This window comes from Lagenorhynchus albirostris, chromosome 13, assembly GCF_949774975.1.
Source record: "Lagenorhynchus albirostris chromosome 13, mLagAlb1.1, whole genome shotgun sequence".
Lineage (NCBI taxonomy): Eukaryota > Metazoa > Chordata > Mammalia > Artiodactyla > Delphinidae > Lagenorhynchus > Lagenorhynchus albirostris.
The window spans coordinates 43743460-43766426 of record NC_083107.1 but is presented as its reverse complement, the minus strand read 5'-3'; the positions used below and the strand labels follow the sequence as shown (position 1 = coordinate 43766426).

The following is a 22967-nucleotide window of genomic DNA, read 5'->3' as shown; positions in this document are numbered from 1 at the left end:
TTTTGTCCTCCATCTTCTGTTTTCTCATTCTCCAACTCCCTGTGACCTCACTTGAGCTTGTATTATCCCCGTGACCTCCTAATTCACACGCTGGATCACCTGTTCTCTGATTGTTCTCTGTTCCCTGTTCTTTCTGCAGCACGTGCTGCCATCCGGCTACCACCTTCCCTGCTTGACTATCTCTCCCCTCTCTTGAACTTTCATTCTATGAATCCCTTGGTGTCTCCACTGTTGTTTCTCCTTCCTCCCAGATGCTGGCCTCCCCCAGGGCTCTCTGCTCGGCCGCTTGCCTCCTACATCCCTTCCTAGGCTTCAGCCCACTGCAGTCTCAACTCTCAGTCTGTGCACGGGCTGTATCTTCAGCATTGAGCTCTGTTTCCACGTCCCTGACTGCTTCTGTACATGGCACCCTGTGGAGTTGCAGCCTGTCTGGAAGAAAATGTTCATTCCCACCCTGTACCCCACAGCCGGCTCTAAAAACCCCAGAGTCTGAAGCTCACCCCTAGCCTTTGAACCTCCCAAAGACTTTGAAGTCCCACAGGACTTGAATTGGTTACCAAAGTCCTGTGGATTAACTCTTGCATCATCCCATTCCTTTCTGCTCCTATTGCCGTACCCTGACTAGCCCTTTGACCTGGACAACTGCAGTGACCACCTTGCTGCCTTTAATGTCTCTCCCCTTTCAACTCATTCTAATCTACCACTGCCAGATTAATTGTCCCTAGAGCCCAACCCAGAACCCGTCGTCCTCTGGCTCAAAAATCTCCAGTGGTTCCAAGCCTGCCTCTCTCGGCTTTCCTCCCGCCTGACCCTAGTTCCTTACGTTTCACTCCAACGGTAGCACCCGCTGGTACTGTTCTCCCGACAGTCCAGTTGGTGCCTTTACTTGGGCTGCTTTCCCCCAATGAGGAGAAGAGCTTCCCCCTCATCCCAGACTGTTGATAGTCTACCTGTGCTTCAAGGTCTGGTCAAATGCCACTCCCTCCTGGGGTGGTTCTTCCTGCCTTCCTGTGCAGCTCCCCTACCTACTCCTCACTCTGTTCTGGTTTTGGACTATTGGCGTATCTGTCCCATCTCCTTTGGCTACCATCTCTCCCAGTTATCTTTGACTCCTCCAAAACACCAGGCAGTGTGCCCTGCGTACAGTTGGCATACAGGAAATACTGCGTGGAATAAAGCATGAGCGCTCTGGCCGTCCTTTACCTCCTCCCGCTGCTGAGGTGGAGGTGGTCACGTGAGCCATCAGGGTTGGGTCCTCTTCTTCCCTGGCCCCATCACACCACAGCATTCCCACGTCTCACCCCCTGCCCCTGTGGGGTTATTAAACCCTTTCCTAGCCTCAAAACCTTTCTTTCTAATATTTACATGTGTCCACTTCACCTGGCTTGTTCTGTGTGCTCTTGAGTATCCAACGTGGCTACACGAGCCCCAGCCTCTCCCTCCATCACATCGCATGTAACCTGGTAAATTAGAAAGCTTATTTTACCTACTTCCCTATACCAGAGGGAACTGAAAGGGAGACTAAGAGTGGTGACTCATACTCTGTTCACTCAGTGGCTTAAAGATTAAAAATGTGTTGTAAATTGTCAAGCACTTTGCAGTCTCATTTTGTGTGCCCATAGCTAGACACTTAGAGACTTACCATATTACCAGTATATTTAATAGTGAAGAGGGGCCCGTTAAAAAGATCTCAAATGAGAAAATTCTCCATTCTCCTCTTTGTAGCCTTGATGTGATATGTGGGGGAAGAATCAAGAAGAGGTGCATTTTGCAAAACATACTTCTAATTTTGGATAGTATGACCATTTTTAGGGCATTTTCACATCATCCCCTCAGTAATCTTGTAGGTAGGCATGAATTATCCCTGTCTGACAGCAGAGGTTTAGAAAGAATCCAGGGTTTCTTCTAAGGTCATAAGTGATTAAGAGGCTTGGCCAGGACTAGAAAGCCAGGTCTTGGGAATCCTAGTCAAGTGCTTCTTCCAAGACCCTGCATTTTGCCACCTTGCTGTCAGTGTTTTGAATTGCAGTAGAGGGGCTTTAGAAAGTGCTCTACATCTTGGATGTGGAGAAATATCTTCGAATCCTGGGCCTGGCTTTAGAAAGCTCAAGGTTGACACTGGATGCATTAAAAAACCCGGCGGTGTGGATGGAAGGAGTGGGGTTGTTCCGAGTTGAGCAGTTAGCTAGACTCTGGGTTTGTTTTAACTTTAGCCCTGAACAGGATGCAGTTGCTTAAATTACAAGTGCCCTGGGGACTAAAGTAAACCTGTGGTGGAGGCCCATCTCTTCAGGGCAGATTGGAATCCCTTAGGAATGAAATTACCTTCTTCAGTGAGTATGGCTGCAAGGTTACACACTTGAAACGCTAAATTTGTAATTTGTTGTCTGCCTGTAGTTACTGAGAAAGGGGATGGGTGGGTGGGTGGGTAACTACGGTCAGTTATTTCCCAAGAACACATTTTGATCACTGTTATTGTCTATGTAGAGGATTTTGTTTTTGGTTGAGGCTGGTGGGAGAAGTTAGGAGAGTTTTAAATTTTTGAAGAACTCAAGTTTAAAGGCTTTGTTTTACAAATCACAGTAGGATTTCAGGGTGATTTCTTTTCTCTCCTCATTGGTTCCTGAAGTCATCCAGGTCAGGGGTCCTGGAGGTGTTTACCTGTGTACCTTTCTCCCACAATGCCTTGCAAGTCGGTGCTCCCGTAAAGCTTGCATTGAGTTACTGTTATAGGGCCGGTGTTATCCCGGAAAACCGCCGTTTAACGTCTCGTACTGGCAGCGGCAGGTCGGCTGAGAATATCCTTCCGTGAGCCTGAACTTACACGCTCCCCCCCGCCCCCCTCGCTGTGGCCTTGCCCAACGCCCAGGGGGACTTTTACTTTGACCCGCTGGCACGGCCGGGCCGCCTCCGCGTGGTCGGTGCCAGCGCGGTGAGGACGCTGAGCGCCCAGGTGCGCGGCCCGCATGGCTGCGTGAGCTCCTGAAGCTAAATAGTGGAGGAGCCGCCCCGGCCGGGGACCTGCGGGGCGCCTTACCCTACTGGGCCGCCTCCTTTTCATGAGATAGTAATCGGAGACTTTTCCGTTACGTGAGGCTCTCAACAAAAGATTGTAATTCCAGCAGCTTTGTTTGGGAAGGTACCACCGCGGCAGGCGCGTCCTGGGCCCGACCCGGGGGTCGGCGGCCCCGCGGCGGCCGGTGGGTGGGGGCCGCGGCCGGCCGGCCTCCCCCGCGCCCCTTGTGGTACAGCCTGCGTTTCCTCTACAATGCGGTTATGCTAATCAGGTGACATCACCGCCCAGCGCACGGCGAGTGGCTCCCGATTAAATTACAAACCGGCGGCCGCCAAGGGCAGCCGGGAGGAGGTGTGTGCGCTGTGCCCGCGAGCTCCCGGGCTCGGCGACCGAGGCGTGTTTAGGATTGGCCATATTTTTAAAAAATTTTAAGTAGGACTGCGCCTCCCTCCCTCCGCCCTCCCGCCCCTCCTCGGTAATTTATTTCAAGCCTAGAGCCAAGGGCCACAAAAGGGAGGAAAGCCACAAGGAATTAGATGCGTGAGTGGCCGGGCTAAGGTGGACTCTCCTGCGGCCAACTTCCTATCAGATCTGCCTGCTGGACTTTCACACCGGGATGGGGCTTGCCTAAGGTCCAGCCCTTTTAGCCGGGGCCGGGAGCCAAGCGTTGCGGAAGCTGCTGCGTGTTGGATGGGGGTAGGAGGGGGCTGGAGCGGGATTTCCACCGTGCAGCCCGCCGGGGCGTTACGCTGGGCATAATGGAATTGCAGAGGACGGCTAGCATCTCCGGGCCGCTGTCGCCGGCTTACACGGGGCAGGTGCCTTACAACTACAACCAGCTGGAAGGGAGATTCAAGCAGCTACAAGGTAAACTCCCGTCTCAAAGGCCGGGCCTGCCCGGGGGCCGTGCTGCCTCCAGTGGTTCTGAGGGTTTATTTGTGCCATATGGTACGTGACCCTAATGAAGACCGGCGGCCGCGCGCCCGGCCCCAAAGCCTCTGGTTGGCTGCGAGCACCCCATTCACTACTTAAAGGAGACAGTTTCTCACTCTTCACTCCAGAAAAGCCACCATTTGGAGTCTCTATCTCCAGTTTCCCTTGGGCTCTCTTGGTTGTCAGGTATCTGCTGCCCACTGCACACACATTTTCTCTCTTTTTAGCTGTCTTTGCATTTTAGTAGATCAATGATAATAGACCTATTAGTATGCAAGTATTTGATTCCGGGTCACCTCCGTCTCCCAGCACCCAGCCTTTTACCTCTGGGAAGCCTAAAGGTGTAAAGTGCGCTGCTGGACACCCTGTAGAACAATAGCAAAGGGAAGGAGGGAGTGGTCTTTTTGTTCCTAAGCCTTGGGTAAATTACAGTTTTGATTCCGAAGCTTCGTTTTAACCCTTTTGATGTATTGTGTTGGGATAGAGCCTTGCCATCAATTTAGTGAGCTGTGTAATTTATAATGAAAACCAGTTATTGTCATTCCAGTGCTATTGGGTTAGATTAGTTGGATCAATTACAGGTTTCTTGGAGTCTGTATTAATCTCAAACAGTTGAATGAATCTAATATTTTTATGGAGAGCAGTGTGTGGGGTGATGGGCCTGCAGCCTGCGGCCGAAGTGGCCCCTGCAGCCCCCTTCCCTTGGCTGTCCCTGCCCAGCCAGCAAGCCTGGCCGGTGGTGTCTTGGAGCTTATACACGAAAAAGGATTTGTAACTGAAAACAGAACTCCTTCCGTTAGGAAGCCCCTGGAATCGGTAATAGGCTGCGAATGATTCTAGTGCTGTGAAAAAGTAGCCTTTGCAGACGGTGTATGTTTCTTATTTTAACTCTCCTTGGTGCCACAAATGTGGATCCTGGGAGGAGGAGGAGGAAGGAAGGAAGCAGCTCAGTCTTAGAATGTTTTCACTGGGGAGGCGGGGAGGCTATATTTCATTAACAGGTTTATTTGTCTTGTGAAATAGTTGACAGTAATGACACTTTTCTGGAAAACAAGAGGCAGAACAGGACATGATTTTAAACATTTGCTAGGCTGTGCTGCATTCCTCGGACAGTTAGCTAAGAGGAAGCTCCATTCTCTCTAGGGAATGGTTGTGTGTCTTTGCTTCATCCCTCTTGAGCTCTTCGAAGGTAGAATTTGCTTTTATGGAAAACTTAGGGGGGGCCAGAGCTGGTGGCGGGGTGGGGACTTGAAGATGGTAAACAGAGGAGTGGGGTGTGTCCATTATCTTCTGGGTGTGTGGTCAAAGGCCCACAGTTTGAGGTTTGAGGTTCTGAGAATTCAGAATGTACCTCTTCTTCAAATGACCCAGGCTTCTCACTTCATTGTATCATACTGCCAAGGAGAAAGCACCAAGGAGGATCCTTGATCTGAAAACCTATTACTGAGGTCCAGTCAGCCCCCTCCTGTAGTCTCAGAAGAAATGAAAACCAAGGAGAAAATACCAGAAGGTGTGGGGAGCAGTGTGCCCACAGGCCCACCCATAACAAAAGGCTGTTACTCTGAAAGGTTTGAGGACGGTTGTAAAACTGCTCACTGAGGAGGGTGGAGCTTACACACAGGAAATGTCTTAAACTGTCCTCTCTGGAAAAGTAAAATTTAAATTAAAAAAAATCACCGCGTGCCTTTGATATTTTACCTCGTGTTTCCCAAGGAAATTCCTTCAAAAGGAGTGAGCTCCACATTTTGTGTGGTGATTTTCTTAAATGACCTTTGTCCCCTAATTTAGTTGCAGATAACTTTCTTATTTCTAAATATTGCGGTTTAGAAGTTGCACAAGTTTAGTGTTGGTATTTCTTCTATAACAGAAAACCACCCGTGTTGGGGAACTGAGCCAGGGTGAATTAACTCTCAAGTATGGTGGATCCCAGGAGAATTACAAACAGTTGGCATCATCCTTAGTTACACATGGAATTGATTGCATTTTAAAAAACTTGAGGAATATTTTTGATAAAACCTTTTCCCATCCCCACCTACCCCCGACCCCCGTCTGGTATTTGTTACTTACTGTTTAGTATTTGTAGTGCTTCCAGTCATCACATCTTTGATAACATATAGATTCTGTCTGCTGATTTAATTTCGTACATGCCTACTAAGCTGCCTTTTTCCTCTTTTTAATCCTTCCTAGTACTTATAACCCAATACTGGCAAACGACACCTCTGAATCTGTATCGATTTCTTTTTTAGTGCCTCTAATATGAACTTATTTATTTAGCGTCTACACCTTAGAGTCTGAGAGTACTGTGATTTTGTAGGAGATATTTCTGCAGTTTTCTTGGTTTCAAATATTTTCACCCTGGATCCTAAAAATCTCAGGAGGGGGCGGAGTTTTAATGTTCTACTTAAGGGAAATACAATGTTAAAGTGAGTCTGGTCTTTTAGATAAAATAGTTTATAGAGATTTATTAGTAAGTAAATAAGTGTGATTAGAAACAAAACCTCACTGAGGGGCTTAAGGGGCCGAGGTGCAGCGTGCTGTCTTTCACACTGATGCTCCTGGTGTAAGAGATAGGACCTTCCACCTCTGATGGCTTCAGACATTAACCACTGACGCCCAGCACACACCTGACAGGCACACACCTGACAGGCATATCCACTGCGCGCTCGAGATCTCTTTCGAATTTCACCTGCAAGATTAAGTTACCACCTTCCTCAGAATCTGTTCGTGTATCTTACACAGTTAGATTTGTTGTTTTGTTTTCCTTTTTTAAATAAGAGAGGACTGCTGAAACGCAACAAAACTCAACCTCACATGTTTTTAAAAAATGTGCTTGTAGTAACGGAGAAGTTCATGATGATACCTTTTCTCCAGTTTCACCTCAGCCAGCTCCACCCCTTATCAGACGGTACTCCTGCCCCTCCTCTACTCAGAGGCTGTTGCGCCTGCCTCTTGCGTAAATTAAATTCCAGGCTCCTTAGCCTGGCATTCAGGACCCTCCCCCAAATGGCCCCAGACACGAAATTCCTATTCCAGCTCTTTACATTCCAACCAAATAAATCTTCCAGGTGGGCAGGCCTGCAGCGCCTCATGAAACCCAGCCCTGGGTTTTTCCTTTATTGTCTACCTCATGCCTCAAAGGCTCTGCCCTTCCATTTCACCAATAGAAATCCTTCCTACAATTTTTTTTTTTTTTTGCGGTATGCGGGCCTCTCACTGTTGTGGCCTCTCCTGTTGCGGAGCACAGGCTCCGGACGTGCAGGCTCAGCGGCCATGGCTCACGGGCCCAGCCAGTCCGCGGCATGTGGGATCTTCCCGGACTGGGGCACGAACCCGTGTCCCCTGCATCTGCAGGTGGACTCTCAACCACTGCGCCACCAGGGAAGCCCCCAACAATTTTTTTTAAGACTGTGCTTACATTCCATTATTCCAGAAAGCTTCTCCTTGTCTCCTCCGTTGGGTAGTGGGAAAAAGATTTCATGGAGTGCTCACCATGCACCAGACGTGTTAGTGGGAGCTTTGTCTATATCTCATCTTGTGTTCATAGCACACTTAGGAGATTTTTTTTTTAATTGAAGTATAATTGATGTACAATATACGTTACAGGTGAACAATATAGTGATTCACAGTTTCAAAGGTTATACTCCATTTATAACTACTATAAAATATTGGCTTATTTCCTGTGTAGCTTATTTTACATATAGTAGTTTGTACCTCTTAATCCCTTGCCCCTATATTGCCCCCCCACCCCGAGGTTTTAAAGATGAAAAGGTAGAGAGTCAAATAGCTTGTTTCAGGTCCCAGGCACTGTGTTGAGCTCAGGCTGAACATTGTTGTTCTCGAACTGTCTCCTCCAAGACTTCTAGATATTAATATTATTTTATTTCTGCAAAAGAGAGAGAGAAGGTGACCTTGTGAAATGCCAGCCCCAACCTGCTTCTCTCTTCTTCCTACCTGCCCCCTCACAGCACTGATTCTGTCAGTTCTGGCAGTGGAGTTATAATGAAGACAGAATCTAGTTGAAATACACCAACATGAACTTTCTCTGCCTTCTTTGCAGCCTGACCCTGACATCCAGCACCTGGTGTTTCTGGAGAAGGTGCTTTCTCTTAGCTGTTCTGGCTCCGTTCTGGAATCATGGAGTCACCTGTCTTCATTGGGACATAGAAGGAGACTAAAGATTTGCAGGCTGTGGGAATGTGTTACACTCAAGTTTATTACGTGCTCTCTCAGGGTTGCCTCCTTGAATTTCTTCATTTTTTTGGTTTTGATTTCTAAACTGTTAGGGAAAGAATTTTGCTGGTTTTATACCCACAGATCATGGGGAAAATGCATTCTTAAGTGTTTAAAAAGAACTTTCCAGTTTGTTATGGTACCTAGATGTTTGTCTTGTGTAATTTCATAAACCACAGAGAGAGAAGATTGCTGGGTTTACACCTGCTTGTCATGAAGAAAACTTTAAGTTCTTAGATATAAAGTAATAGCCTTCAAATGTTTCCCACTGTGGCAGTGAAAAGAGTTGGTGACAAATGATAACCCTGGTTTTCTTGGGGTGGCCAAGATTTATAAGAACATTTTCTGGGTTCTGGCCTGGATACCTGCCAATGCTGTGCTATGATACTATAGATTTTTCTAAGCGCAGATAACTTTGTGGAATAAGTCACCAATTTAAAAAAAAACTCTTTTCACCAGTTTACCACAGTTTCAGCTCAAAATTTAGAACTTCCAAGCAGATTTGTGAATTAGAATCTTTTTTGAGTGGTGTACTACTATTAATTATTATTATTAATATTTATAACACTTAACTTGAATACGTACCATCTTGCTTAATTAACTACATGAGATTAGCCAGAGTACCCAGCATGGGAGCCAGTACTCAGTAGGTTCTAAATAAGTGGGCATTTCCTTAGTACTAATAATAATCCTGTGGAGTATTCTCTTCCTTTTTATAAAGAAATAGATCATTGGATTAAGATCAACCAGTATGAGGCTACCTCTCCAGAATCCAGGTTTTCTGACTCCAAACTTGATCTTCTCCTATAGGACCACAAAGTGTGGGTTAGGTATGAGCCATAATACCCCTTACCCAGATATCATGAATACATTCTGGCGGCATGGAAAATTAACGAGCGCAGAACTGCTCAGATTTCTGGACATGCGGTGCCCTCAGTGTTTGGTGGTCTAGGAGCACCGACAGTCAAGGGAACACTGATTCTTTTAGCTTAAGTCCAATGTTTGACTGGGATGACTGTAAAAAGGACTCTTGGAGACCAGTTAGGAAGAAGAGGAGGGAGATAGTTACTCCGTTTGAGCAAAAGATACCACTTAACAGTAGTGAAAGAATGGGACTCTAAACCGTCCTGGCTACTGAGGAAGCTTTCTAGATGATTGTGCTCCCAATTTTCATCTCTTCTCATGCCTTGGGCCTAGAAAGGGGTCTGTTCACAGCCCCACTGCTGCCTCCTCTGTGTTAGTCTCTCTCCGTGGTTTCCTAATGCCCCCCTCCCCCACATGCAGCTGCCCCAGCCTCCCTAAATGCAGGCTCTGATAAGAGATCTCCCTGCAAAAACTTGGGATTTGACTCCAGCTGACCTGCCCACCTCCAGCTCCTGCTATCCCTTACTCCACGGTACTCATGAGTCCCTAAACCTACCCTGCATTTTCCTGCTCTCCTGGTTTCTTCCCCCTGGGAATTATTTCTTGTGTCAGGATCTTTTTTTTTTTTTTTTGAGGTTCAGTTCAGATGCCACTTAATTCAAGGGAGAGGTGATCAGAATCTCTGCTTGGATTCTTTTCCTTTAAGATTTAAAGTTTAAGCCCTTGGTCAATCTCCTGTGATTTTCACATCCTGCCTTTGGTTAGAGTTTGAGTATCTGCCTCTCTGCTTTCCTTACATTTCACAAAGTCTGGGAGCATAAAGACAAAAGTCTGATACAGCCTGTCTTACCCATAGAAGTCACTAAGCATTTATTAAGGAGTAAATGAATGAAGTAGTATTATGGAATACTTTGTTTCAGTGGTTCTCAGATTGAGGTTCCTAGACCAGTAGCAGCATCCTGACCTGGGAACTTGCTCTAAGTGTAAATTCTCGGGCGCTGCTTCTGACCTACTGAATCAGAAACTCTCCGGGTGAGGCCTAGCCATAGGTTTTTAACTAGCATGCCTGGTGACTGTGATGTACACTCAAGTTTGAGAAACGCTCCCTTATTGGATCATTTGTACCCTCTTTGCAATTTGGGGGTGGGAGGATTTGGGAAGAACAGATTGCGTGAATTGCTCCCAGATAGGAGCAGATATTGTATCTGATTTCTTACTGAAGAATGAAGAGATAGGGAAAAGTATGTTTTAGAACAAAATTGTGTAGTAGTGGAAAAGGTATTTAGCCAGTCAGGAATGAGCTCTACCCTGCTAAACTAGAGGAGCCATTTAACATCTGCAGGCCTCAGCCAACTCCTGACTGCCAAATGGGGTCAATAATCTGTCAGAGCTTCAAGTTTCCAGTGAACCAGAGCTTCACAGCCATTCATCCGTTCCTACTGGAATCATACTTGTGCATATTATCAAAAATACGCCAGGTAGATCCCAGCCATTTTTAGATCTTAGTGCCTCTTCTCCCTTTTGCCTGACAAGTTTCTATCAACTCTTAGAAGCCCCAGCCATGAAAAACTAATGACAGGGGGAAATAAATGATGGGGGCGTCGTAAAGCCTTCCTCTGACTTCAGTATTCTTTGCTTGATTGGCTTGCTTAAAAATCTGGCAGTTGTTTGTATATCATGGGTGCAAAGGACTTGGCATTCAAAAGCTCAGTAGTTGGTTACTAATCTAGGCTATTTTAAAGCAAGCGGACTCCTAAGAAATAAAATGATAAAAGTGTTTTAAGCAGTATAGGACATGCTTTCTTGTCCTCTTTGTTTATTAACACATATTTATTGGTCTCCTGCTTTTCAGTGAGCAAGCTGTCCTCTGATTAGGAAGTGTATGAGTAAGCGTGGCTCCGCTATGCTGCCGAGCTGACTGCTGAGTAGAAGCAAGTGGAGAAATAAACTTGTTCCAGGTGGGGACCCAGGTAGGGGAACTGAAGCAGGGCCAGGGTGGCCGGAGCTTAGAGTCCAGAGTGAGGAAGTGTTGGTAGGAGGGGTACTAGAAGAGAGAGTAAACAAAGGCCAGAGGATGCACAGTCCTGTAAATCAAGTTAAGGAGTTGGGAAGGCAGTGGGAGGCTACTGAAGGATTTTAAGTATGGGAGTGACTTGTTCTGATTTTTTTCTCCTTAAGGAAGGGCCAGTCTGATTCCTGAGTATAATGATTGTTTTGGAAGGTGGGTGCTGGTCAAGAGAAGAGGCAGGAGACCACTTAGGAGGCTGTTGCATTTGTTGTGATGAAAAACAGAAACAGCATAAGCTCCTTGAATTCGGAACTGCAAGGTACTTAGAAGCTTATTACTCAGTGTGGTCTGTAGATGACCTGGGAGTTTGTTAGAAATGCAGAATCTCAGGCTCGCCCCGAACCCACTAAGTCATAACTTCCTTTTAGCAGGATCCCCAAGGGGTTTGTATGCACAAACAAGTCTAAGAAGTGCTGCCTTGGAAATAATCTCTGCCTGCTCCCCTACCCCTTGAGCCGAGAAGGAAATAGTCCTAAAGAGGCTATGACCTTTCTGAGGTTTAACGTTTGTGTTTCATATAGAGTCTGCTTTAAAGGAAGGAGGGGTGTGTGTGTGTGTGTGTGTGTGTGTGTGTGTGTGTGTGTGTGTGTGTGTGTGTGTGTGTGTGTGTGTGTGTGTGTGTGTGTGTGAAGTAAACTGGATCATTTTAACTGTAAAAATAATATAGTATCCAAATGAATAATAGTTAATTAAAGAAAGTTTAGCGTTACCCTAGGAGATTACAAGGGCTTTAAAGCATGTTTGGTTAATTCCTAGCTTTATAAATCTTTGTAGAGTTTGGCTAGGATTCTCTTACTTGCTAATCCTGCAGTTCTAGAAATTTGTGAAGTTAAAAAAACACAGTTTCTTTTCATCTATCCATTTGGTATTAATGGAGAATTACAAAAATACTCTGGGCTACTTTCTCTTAAGTTCTTCCAGAATTTCAACATGGTGTCCTGGGAAGTAGAGGCTTATTAAGTCCATACTTGCTGCATGACTTAAACCTTTGATATACTTTTAAACTATTTTTTAAAGCAAAAATACCCCCTCCTCCCCACACTCCATCTTACTAAAATGATCCTAATTAAGTGAATGTTGGTGTTCTTGCAGTTGGTTAGACTTCAGTCCGGTTTCATATATATCAAACTTACCCAGCAAGTGCCTTCAGGTTTTGGTGTTAAAGCTGGATTTGAAATACATTAAATATCTGTTACTTGATAAGCGCTCATTTCCTGTGAGTCTGCAGGTGCAGCTTTAAAATTACTGGTTATTGATTAGGTAGGGGAGGAAAAGCACCTGCTGAAACTTGTTGGCCAGAATTTTTGGCCCCTTAGAAGAAAGAAAAGGGGTGGGGAGATAAGTGACTTCTGTTCTGACTGGCATCAGTCCAGAACCTTTCTGACAGGGGAAGGGGTGTGGGTAATGAAAGCAGTAGTATTCAGATGGTGTTCTTTCAAAGGCAAGGTTGAAGGTTATTAATAGACAAGAATTAAATTTCTAGCTGTTCTTTGTATTACTCCAACATTTTTTATATTTATTATTTCACAGCCGTATCAGGTCATCTCCAGAATAAATAAAAATGAAAGAATAATTCATGTAAAATCCCGCAGTCCCCACAAATCTTAACTCTCTGATAGTTCTTGTTTATATACAGTTTAACAGTGTGATAGTCATTATATAGATTCAGTTTTGTCTTGGCATGTTGTTTTTATTTTTCACTTAACGTTATATGACAAACATTTCACATGTGGTTATTTTCTGTGCCTCTTGTCAAATGGCTTTCCAGATCCGGGCAATTTATTTACCAACCTGAACCTGCTGTCTCTTCTGTGGGATGGGGGTAATACAACTTCTGTGTAATAAGATTGTTGGAAGAGTAAGCGAGATTCTCCGTGGAAATTGTTCCGGCACATGGTGGGCCCTCAGTAGTCAACAGCAGCCTTTATTGTTACAGGTCCTGGTTAAAAGGCAAAGCAGTACCCTGCGGCGGCAAGTCTTTTGAACTTGAGTTGAATGCCTCAACCGCGCCCCCGCCCCCGAAACCTGTTCTGGGTGTGGCTTCCTTCAGCATGTGTAGAAGAGCGTTGAGTTTGCCTGAAAATGCACCCAGCCGAAAACACCCCCTTTTATGTGGCGCTTTAGAAAGTACACAGGGTTGGCAGCAGTCACTTGAGCCTGGTGACTTTTGATGTTGGTTGAGGACACAGTGGTGGTGCCTCTCCCAAGTTCACAAAAAGCGTGCGGGGCACTTAGTGCTGCAGCCACAGCGTCCAGCACGTCGTCAGAAGAGACTACTGTAGCCAGACTCACATTAGCTGCCCTCTGTAGAATGCCTCTACTGTGTTTGCTTTTGAAAGGCCTCTCTTAGCCTTTCTCTCTCTCTCTCTCCCCCAACCTTGTTTTCAAGAGGCACAGGACCTTTGAGTAGCAAATCCAGTAATCACACACAGTAGCATGGAGACACAGGCTGGCCTATATTCGGTCTCACAAAGGCCTTGTGAACGAGCTGGCCTTAAAGTCTTTTTTTAATGCTTAAATGATGCAGTTGGAGAGTTAATCTGAGGATCACTGAGGCACGCTTCATTCATGAAGAATGTGAGCAAAACATAAAACGTCCGGAGGCTCTGTTCTTCTCTGGTGGCAAGGAAATTACATAGGCTGTGTCATTATTTGGGTGAATTTTACCCCACCCCGCCCCCGCTGAGAGTGCAGTTGTGTTGGAATTTTGAAGTGAGAGCTGTGGGTTTAAGCACGACTAGTTGCAGGAGTGGTGTGTGTGTGTGTGTGTGTGTGTGTGTGTGTGTGTGTGTTGCCTGAAATCCTTATACAAACCATAGACATTATTTTGGCCACACTGACAAGCAAATGGTGGTTATCCCTTGGAATGTGGCCTTGGCATTTTGAATTAGGTTTGTTTTTTAAAGAGAAACTTTGAAGGTCTGGTTTAAAGTGGATAGAGCCTTTGAAAATCTGCCTAGTCTGTTTGAACTGTTAAATGCCAGTGAGTTTCTGTAGATTGCTAGCTTGATTGTATAGTAGTTGAGAGGTGAATACAAGTCTAGTGCAAAGTGTGTTTCTGGTGCTTGAAAACGGTGCCCTGATTTCTATTGAGGAAGACATTTATTCCTACAGAGGTTTAAACGACTTGCTATCAAAAAAATTCAGTCTTGCAGTGGTAGAGGGAGATTGTGTATTATCTGCGAACAACTGCCAAGCAGATGAAATCCCAGCTGCACAGAGTTTGTGGTGGAGAGTGGGTGGCAGTGACCAGGGGAGCAGGGAAGCGGCAGGCGGTCGTGAGAAGGGCTGTATTCAGAATTAGGATATTTTATCTCTCATTTTAGAAACTCAATGGTGGTGGAAAGTTCATGGGCTGTGGATTCATATAAGCCAGCATTCAAATCCTGGCTCCACCATTGACCTCACTGAGCCCCATTTTCTTCATCTGTACAAACTGGGAAGAATAAATAGCCCTTGGGGGGTGGTTGGGAAGCTTAAATTCGTATATTGTATAAATAGGGTGACCAACTCATCCTGGTTTGACAGAGACTTCCCCAGTTTAGCACTGGTTGTCCCACATCCAGGGAATCTCCCAGATTCTAGGAGAGAGAGAATCTCTCTTAGAGTACCAGGCAAGCTGGGCGCTAGGTCACCCTAATTATATATGAAAGCACCTGTTACTGTGTATAGAGGACGGAGATGATGTCTGTATGTGTTAGTTCACCCCTGCATTCCTTCCTAGTGCTTGGCACATAAGTAAATGTCTCATAAATAAAGGAGTGTATGAATGAATGAGTAAAGTAATGAAGGCAGTAGTAACACATACAGAGTTGTTTTAAGGTGACTTAGCGCCTCTTCTTCCCTGTTGGCTCTCATTCCCTGAGAAGAGGTGGCCTCACCAGCCACATGGTAAATAATGTGCTGAATGAAAGAATGAATCACTCATGATAATGATTTTGGCTCTATGATGTGGCTAAACTATAACTTCAGGAGGAGCTTATCTGAGTCTGTCTCCTTTTTTGATAACATGAAATTTTGATAGGACCCTAGGGACCTCCCTCATGTAGTCCCTGTACCCTACAGGGCACTGGGGAATTGACTTCACTTTGGTGGAAAGGAGAGGAGAGGGGAGCCCACGGCATTATGGTACTTGCAGAGAGAGGAACCGGTCCTTGGAAGTTAATTAGGCACCGGGTTGTCTCTTCATTTTTGTTGCTTTTCTTTTTCCTTTGAGTGGGTGGGCAAGAGTAGTTGGACCAGGAGAAGAGTTTAAGGGTGACACTAGGACATAGCAAAAGAGGTAAAAGTGTACCCCGTGAAACTGCAATCCATTCTTCTAGGTGTGGTAGCCATTCAGAGCTTTATATTGTGTGGCTGTGAATAAAATGCATGAGATTTCTCTAATGTGAATATGCCTTTACTCAGAGTGATGCCGCATGAGTAATGCTTTTCTGGAAGCCAGGCAGTTAATAATACTATGAGCAAATAAAGGCAGAGCCTCAGAAGTTTAGATACCAGCTAAATGTGCAAGCTTGGTCTTTTAAACTGAAGAAACAGCCATGGAGAAAACTAATTTTGGCCCAAGAACTACTACTTACCAGCCCTCAGTGCCTTACAGTCTCCAACCCCAACACCCGCCCCGCCCCCCCCCCCCCCCCCCGCTTTAAAAAAATCTTTGGGTTTCCTCTGCAAATGTATATGATTTCAATTTTGAGACGGGAGGTTATTTTTTCACTTGAAACACAAGGAAACAGTTTTTTAAAGTCATACTCATTCCGCAGTGGGCTTGACTGTAGCTGGACTTGACTAGGAGTTCTTGGCCACAGAACCACATGCACTGTTTATCAGGGTAGTAAATTCTGATGGCTTTTGGGGAAGGGAGAGGGTTGGAGTTGAGGGAGGGGCACTAGAGCTGGGCCAGATCTGGTGCTGGCTGTCTCTGTGAGGGTTTGCCCCTGGCGTGCTGGGGGGTCAGATGGGAGGGCGGACCCAGATGTTCATCTCAGCCATTGTCATCCAGGGATTCTGAAATGACCTTTCTTACCTCGTTTTCCTACGAGCTCATAATTGTCTGCACACATAAATTGTGTCCTGGGTCCTGGCTCCCTCTTTGTTTGATCAGGAGCCGCTCTTCTGCTCAGTGCTTTTTTGGGAGAGTAAAGCGAGGCCCAGGTCATTCTGTGATGCAGCAGTTGATTTGGGATCTTCTGTCTTTGTTCCCCCTCCCCCAGTGGGAATTCACACTGTAACTCATCTTCTAAGGTTCCCTGCCTTAAAAGCCCACAAACAAAACTCCTATTGGAGTAGGAGCCCTGATCATTGGAATAATGAATGGTGTTACTCAACCCCTGTTGAACATTCTGCCTGACGGAGGGCCTCTGTCTGTAGCTCTTTGCTAGGCACTGGGATACAGTTTCTTTTCCTGCCTCAAGAAGCTCACAAACAAGTCAAGACACAGGAAAACAGTTTTTGTAATAGGATTTGGATGGGTATATATGAGGCAGGGGGCTGCTTTATACACCTGCACAGTGAAGAACGCCGGCCCTCGCCTCTCTTCCTGGTTTGCTGTGACAGTCGGTTACATCATAATTCGTGAAAGCCCTATGAAAAATACAAATTCATGATCGATTCTAAGAAGTTTTTGTTGGGGAAACAAATGGCGAGGCTGTCCTTGTGCTCAGGTACACTCAGCTGGTATGGTGTTCACTGAGGAAGGAAGCAGAGACCTTTCAATAACAATAGCCAACGTTTATTCTTCAGTACCCGACTCTGTGCCATTTATTAGATGCATTACCTCGCTGCATACTCGGGAGAATGCTAGAGATGGGCACAGATCTGTTTACAGATGAGGACACTAAGCCTTGGAGAGATGAAGCAACTTGCTCAGTGGCAGGCGGCTAGTAAGCGGTGGGCCGGGCCTGGCAGTCGCGCCTGGCTGTGTTCACCGAGCCCTGCTCCACACTGCCTCTCCTAGATGCTTATCTTCCTGGGAGGATCTAGGTGTGGCTGGGTGTGGAGGGAGCAGTTGGACCACATCTGCTAGCAGCAGCCTGCGCAGTGTCTTGTCTGCTTTGAAGCATCTCCCTCAGCCCTAGCTCCTCAGAAAGCATCCTCCCCTCTGGGGGTGAGATTTATGATGTGATTTCCTTCCTCCTCCCTCTGGAGGTCAGCTCTTCTCCCCCAGGGTCAGAAAGCCCCTCGGTTGCTGGTAGCCGGCCCTGCTGGAGTCGCTGCCCGCCCTGTGTTCAGGGTAGGTCATGCTTGTGTCACCACGCGGTAAGCCGGGGGTGCTGTGAGGGCTGGATCAATGCGGTCTGGTTTGGAATTGCAGGTCACACCCTTTCCACCACACTGCTCATGAAGCTACTGATGCCTGTGTGTAAAAGTGAAACCGCAAGCTGCTTTCTCTTGCCCTGAGCGTGACTTTTAAAAAAGTTTTTGTGGGCTTTCCAGCCTGAGCTCTAGGTATAAGTCAGGTACCTTCACCTACATATGATTTATCCACTCAGTAGCCCTGTGAGGTAGGTGGTATAACGTCTGCTCTGTGGATTGAGAAACCTGAGGATCAGAAAGGTGAAGTAAGGTGGCAAGGTTCTTAGCCAGCATGTGACAAAATGGGTGACTTTGTGAAACTCTGCAGCAGGGAGGGGCCTTTTTCAACACTTCTTTGAACTTAGAGCATGTGCTTTTTCTAAATAGGTGGAGGCACATAGCAAGGCATATAATGTACGTGTCTGTCAGCACATGTGTGGATTGCGTTGATTTTAATTTTTGTTTTAAATTTTGTTTAAAACGTGTATTTAATTATTCTTATTTGACATCTAGCCAAATTCACAGGTGTTTAAAAGTGTACCATCTAGGGACTTCCCTGGTGATGCAGTGGTTAAGAGTCTGCCTGGCAATGCAGAGGACACAGGTTCAAGCCCTGGTCTAGGAAGATCCCACATGCCGCGGAGCAACTAAGCCCGTGAGCCACAACTACTGACCGAGCCTGCGCACCTAGAGCCCGTGCTCCACAACAAAGAGAAGCCACCGCAATGAGAAGCCCGTGCACCACAAGGAAGAGTGGATCCCGCTCGCCGCAACTAGAGAAAGCCCGTGTGCAGCAACAAAAACCCAACACAGCCAAAAAAAAATGTTAATTAATTTAAAAAAAAAAGTACCATCTAACCTAGCAACAAATTGAATACACGGCTTGAAAATGGAAGGCTCACCAATAGGTTTCTCACGTGCCAATTTCTGATAAGACTGTTGGTATTGCTGGGTAAATCCTTCCATTAAAAACAATGCAATCTGCTTATTTGCTTATCTTTGATATTGCAAGGGGCATAATATTGTGGGGGTGGGTAACGTATCTGCATACCTTAAAGGACAGAGCAGACGTTCACCCACATGTAGATACAGTGTTTGGTAAACGCAGTTAGGCTCTTTGGGGGATGTTGAGCCATGTAATAGCCTAAATTCAGGTGATTTTGAGCCTTGGCATATCAGGATCCTTTGGAACGTAGTTAACAGACATGGATATAGATCCACTGCTAATACTGTGAGGGCGCTGGATCCCAAATTGTTGGAGATATGAAATACCTGCAGCCAAGCATCTTTTTTTTTTTTTTTTTTTTTTTTTTTTTGCTGTACGCGGGCCTCTCACTGTTGTGGCCTCTCCCATTGTGGAGCACAGGCTCCGGATGCGCAGGCTCAGCAGCCATGGCTCATGGGCCCAGCCGCTCTGCGGCATGTGGGATCCTCCCGGACCGGGGCACGAACCCGTGTCGCCTGCATCGGCAGGCGGACTCTCAACCACTGTGCCACCAGGGAAGCCCCAAGCATCTCTTGATGCAGTGGTGTGGTGGTGACTCAGTGACAGCCAGACTGCTCGGCTTCTAGGTACCAACGACTCATTTGAACCTGCCCTCAAGCCTCTGAACCAAAAGGAGAGGGAAAATGTGCTTACCTACATTTGGAAAACTGGGTCCCAACATACCTCTGCTTAGGCTGTCATGAAAACCTTGTCTTTTTTCCTTTATCCTGGGTGAGACAGGAATTAACCTGTAGCACAAAAGAAACTTGTTTGGGTGGGTGCTTAGGGCAGCCTCCAGAATCTGCTTCAGTTTAGGTTATGGCAGCAGAGTTAGAGGGAAAGGTGGGTACGGTGATGGTCTGTGTTAATTCCTGTCATCACCCAGATCTGTCTCTTATTTCTGCTGCTCCCGTGGTTCAAGTAATGACTTAAAGCTACAACGTTGATGGGAGGTGTACGTAGGCCCAGTTTCTTCACTGTTGGTTCTAGTTTCTTCACTTTGGTGATAAATATTGTTATCTAGAACTTGTCTTCAAAACTCAACTGTCGGGGGACTTCCCTGGGGGCGCAGTGGTTAAGAATCCACCTACCTGCCAGTGCAGGGGACATGGGTTCGAGCCCCGGTCCGGGAAGATCCCACATGCCGTGGAGCAACTAAGCCCATGCGCCACAACTACTGAGCCTGCGTTCTAGAGCCCGTGCGCCACAACTACTGAAGCCCGCATGCCTAGAGCCCGTGCTCCGCAACAAGACAAGCCACCGCAATGAGAAGCCCGCGCACCACAACAAAGAGTAGCCTCCGCTTGCTGAAACTAGAGAAAGCCCATGCACAGCAATGAAGACTCAACGCAACCAAAAATAAATAAAATAAATTTTTAAAAACTCAACTGTCAAAAAATCTGGAAGTCAGTTGCTTATAATATGCTGTAGTTGATTTCCCAGTTCATATTGGCTGTTGGACTAGAATAGCCTGCACCTCCTCAGTAATGAAGAATAAGTGCTGTGGGTGAAGGCAGGGTATGTTTTTAGAATATCTTCATAGCTCTAAGATCTCTAAAGGAGCCATCAAATGTGTCCACTCATGCAGTCGTTCAACAAGCACAGGTGAGCAAGTTGCAATGCTAATAAGCACATCAGAAACACAGAGGTGTAACAGGCAGCCACTGTCTGAAGTTACATTCTAAGAGAGAATCTAGGTAGAAAGTGGCAGGTGTTCTAAGACATGCACATAACATTCCTGGGTTGTGGGATGTGAGAGAGGCTTTTTGGAGGAGTTGACATTTGAGCTGCAACTTTAATAAGTGTGACCAGGATTAGGTAATGAGATGGTGGGTGCCTGGGGGTGGGGATGGGATATGACCAGAGGAGGCTGCTGAACCGTGAGGGACGCTGGGGGAACGGCTAGACTTTGGCTAGGATGTGATGTATATTTTTTCCCTTCCATTTCAATTATTAATGCTTATTATTATTAGTTGGGGTTTTTGCCTCCTTTTTGTTAGCCAGCATTCAGCTAGTGTTGGCATAGGTACAGGGAATCAGGTGCTGAGCAGCTGATGTTGGTGAAATGACCTTGCACAAGCAACTTGTATATCACTTCTGTTACCTGTTACGAAGGGCTTTTAGATCATCATTGGTTGCAGATTTAAGGACCTCTTCAAATAAATGCATGGAGGGTACTACTGGCCATCTTTGGTAACTTTCATTTCACCAAACGCTTCTATGAGATTCTGCTGGGTAGATGCCCACTGCTAAAAAAAAATGGCTCCTCTGTTCTCTGGGCTCACAGAACCAGTCCTGCGGTGGAACTAACAGGCTAGCAAGGAGAGGGAAAGCAAAAGAGAAGCATGTCCTCATGCAAACAGAGAAGGAAAGTAGGTCCCTCCTTAAACTCTAGCCCAGAAGTGGTAGTGGCTGTAATAGTAATACAGCTGAAACTTCTCGATTCTTAACCCTGGGCCAGTGCTGTTCTAATGCTCCTCACAACATCCCTGTGAAATAAGAATTATTTCCATTGTGGAGGTGAGGAAACTGAGATACAAGGGATGCTTTGCCCAAGAACACATAGCTAGTAAGTGGTAGAGTCTTGGATCCCAACCCAGGCAGGCTGCTTCTGGACTCTGAATCCTTAACCACTTTGCTGTGCTGCCTCTCAAGAGTATTTCCCACAGGATGATGGAGGCCTGGGTGTTTGTAGATCTTAGATTAGCATTTTGTTAGGACCTGGGAAACCTTGGTTTGGTGAAAGCCATTGCCGAGAAGTGGAAATTCCTGGTCCTATTCCAACTGTAATGGATTTGTTGACTTTTGCTCTTAATTGGCAGCGATGGTGAGGGGCAGCATGGTAGATGCGATGTAAAATTCAAGCCTTGCTTAATCTTGGAAGGCTTTGTTTCCTTTTCTTTGATGGCAGTTTACTTTGGCAATTCTGGCAGAATAAGGGACTGAACTGACAGTGCAGACTCTGATTTTTTTCCCCAGTGGTACAAGTTATTTGTCACCGTATCGTAAACTCACCATTTCTGTTCTCGCAGTATTGAGTTTTTTGTTGTTTAGATATTTTGGTTTTGGTAGTGGTGTTTTTGTTTGTATTTGCCTGGTATCTTGCTAGTGTATAAAATTATCTGTAAAGGAACTTTGAGAATGTGGAATGAAGGGGACCAGCCCTGAAGTAGAATTTTGGAGTTAGAAGTCTGATCTTGACTCCTTGGTACAGGCTATACAGAAGGCAACCCTGGAGCAATTTTCAACAGCGATGGCATTACCTAGGAGCATGGAGTTGAGCCCAAACCCACGTTTTAAGTTAACATTGCTGGAATTTGCTGATTTTTCTTGACTTTAAACATTTTCAGCTGCTGGAGCATTTGCTGCTGTATTTAGGCCAAGTTGCCTTTTGTTCTGTGATTTCCAACGTGTGAATAAAATAGATAATCCGTGTTCCTGGTTCGGCTGCTGCCAAGAATATGTGAAGACTTCCAGCTGCTATTCAAATTTTTTTCCAGGCCACCTTTTGAGTTTACCCGTGGCAGATAGATAGAAAAATAGGTTTTAAGAGGGGCACCTGTTCATCCTTACTTGTTGTTATACCCTAAAAAACACAAGGTTGATTTTGTTTGCCATCTATTGTGTTGTGAATTTGGCATAAGAGAAGCAAGTAATTTATGTTTGTTTATATCCCATCTCGTTCGAGAAATGATTTAATTTGGCGTAGGCAAGTGTCTCCTGATGGTTTTGTGTGCATGTGTGTGTGTTGTGCTTGTGTGTGTGATGATAATTCTGCTGCGGCAGAGTCTGGAATCACAAGACTTGTCATGGGATCGTTGGGTTGGTGAACTCTAGGTTTGTTCTCTCCCTGGGCGCCTCTATCTAGAGAAATGTGAATGTCTTTCATCTTTCTTGGGAAGGTCTGACATTATTAGACTGAAAGGTGCCATGTCACTGCTACGTGTTTTCCCCAAGAAATTTTCTGTAGAGGGTACTGTAGAAGAACCTTCCTTCATGGTGAGTGTGTATGTTGTAAACTCCCATTCTGATCTCTTTTGAGAGTAAAGCTGTTTTTATGATTTTTATAGTTCGACTGATCTCTTTCACCTTCTCTTTGAGCTGCAGTGTACTTAAAATGTAGAAGGAGCTTGCAGTCAGAATGAATTATCATAGCTTCCATTCAGCATGGGGTGCCTCACAGCTATAAGAATGTCACCCAGAGGGAGAGAATACAGGATTACCAGTCACCATTTTTTGAGATTGATTCTGTGGAGATGACAGCCAGTGTGTTTGTGATTGTGATTGTGTTTGTGATATTATATGCTGTATGGGTAAACCATATCATATTATCACAAACCAGAGTTTCTAAAAACACCTAACCCGCCATCTTTCACGTTTCACACGGAGGGTCTGTAGCACCCAAGGAGGGTTGCTTCTTCTCTTTACAGTAGGAACAGCACGGTAGACAGGAAACTACAGCTCTCTTAATACCAACACTCTGGATGGAGCAGATCCTCACTGGCTGGGTCACATCAGGGGAGTTGAGGGCTGCTGCCCGGTTCTGCTTTTGAATTGGGAACACGTATCTGCTGTGT

The 22967-nt window shown here is 45.8% G+C and overlaps 1 protein-coding gene across 5 annotated transcripts in view; it reads left to right on the top strand.

The window, feature by feature from the left end:
• SPTBN1 (spectrin beta, non-erythrocytic 1) overlaps positions 1-22967 on the top strand; it is a 196192-nt gene that overhangs the window by 80559 nt on the left and 92666 nt on the right. The window contains exon 1 of one of the 5 annotated variants that reach the window (XM_060168839.1): positions 3744-3883. The exons of the other annotated variants lie outside the window; for them this stretch is intronic. Coding sequence (XP_060024822.1) covers positions 3775-3883 — 109 coding nt within the window. The 5' untranslated portion in view covers positions 3744-3774. Of the gene's footprint in view, positions 1-3743; positions 3884-22967 lie in introns of those variants that run through there. 5 annotated transcript variants of the gene reach the window in all.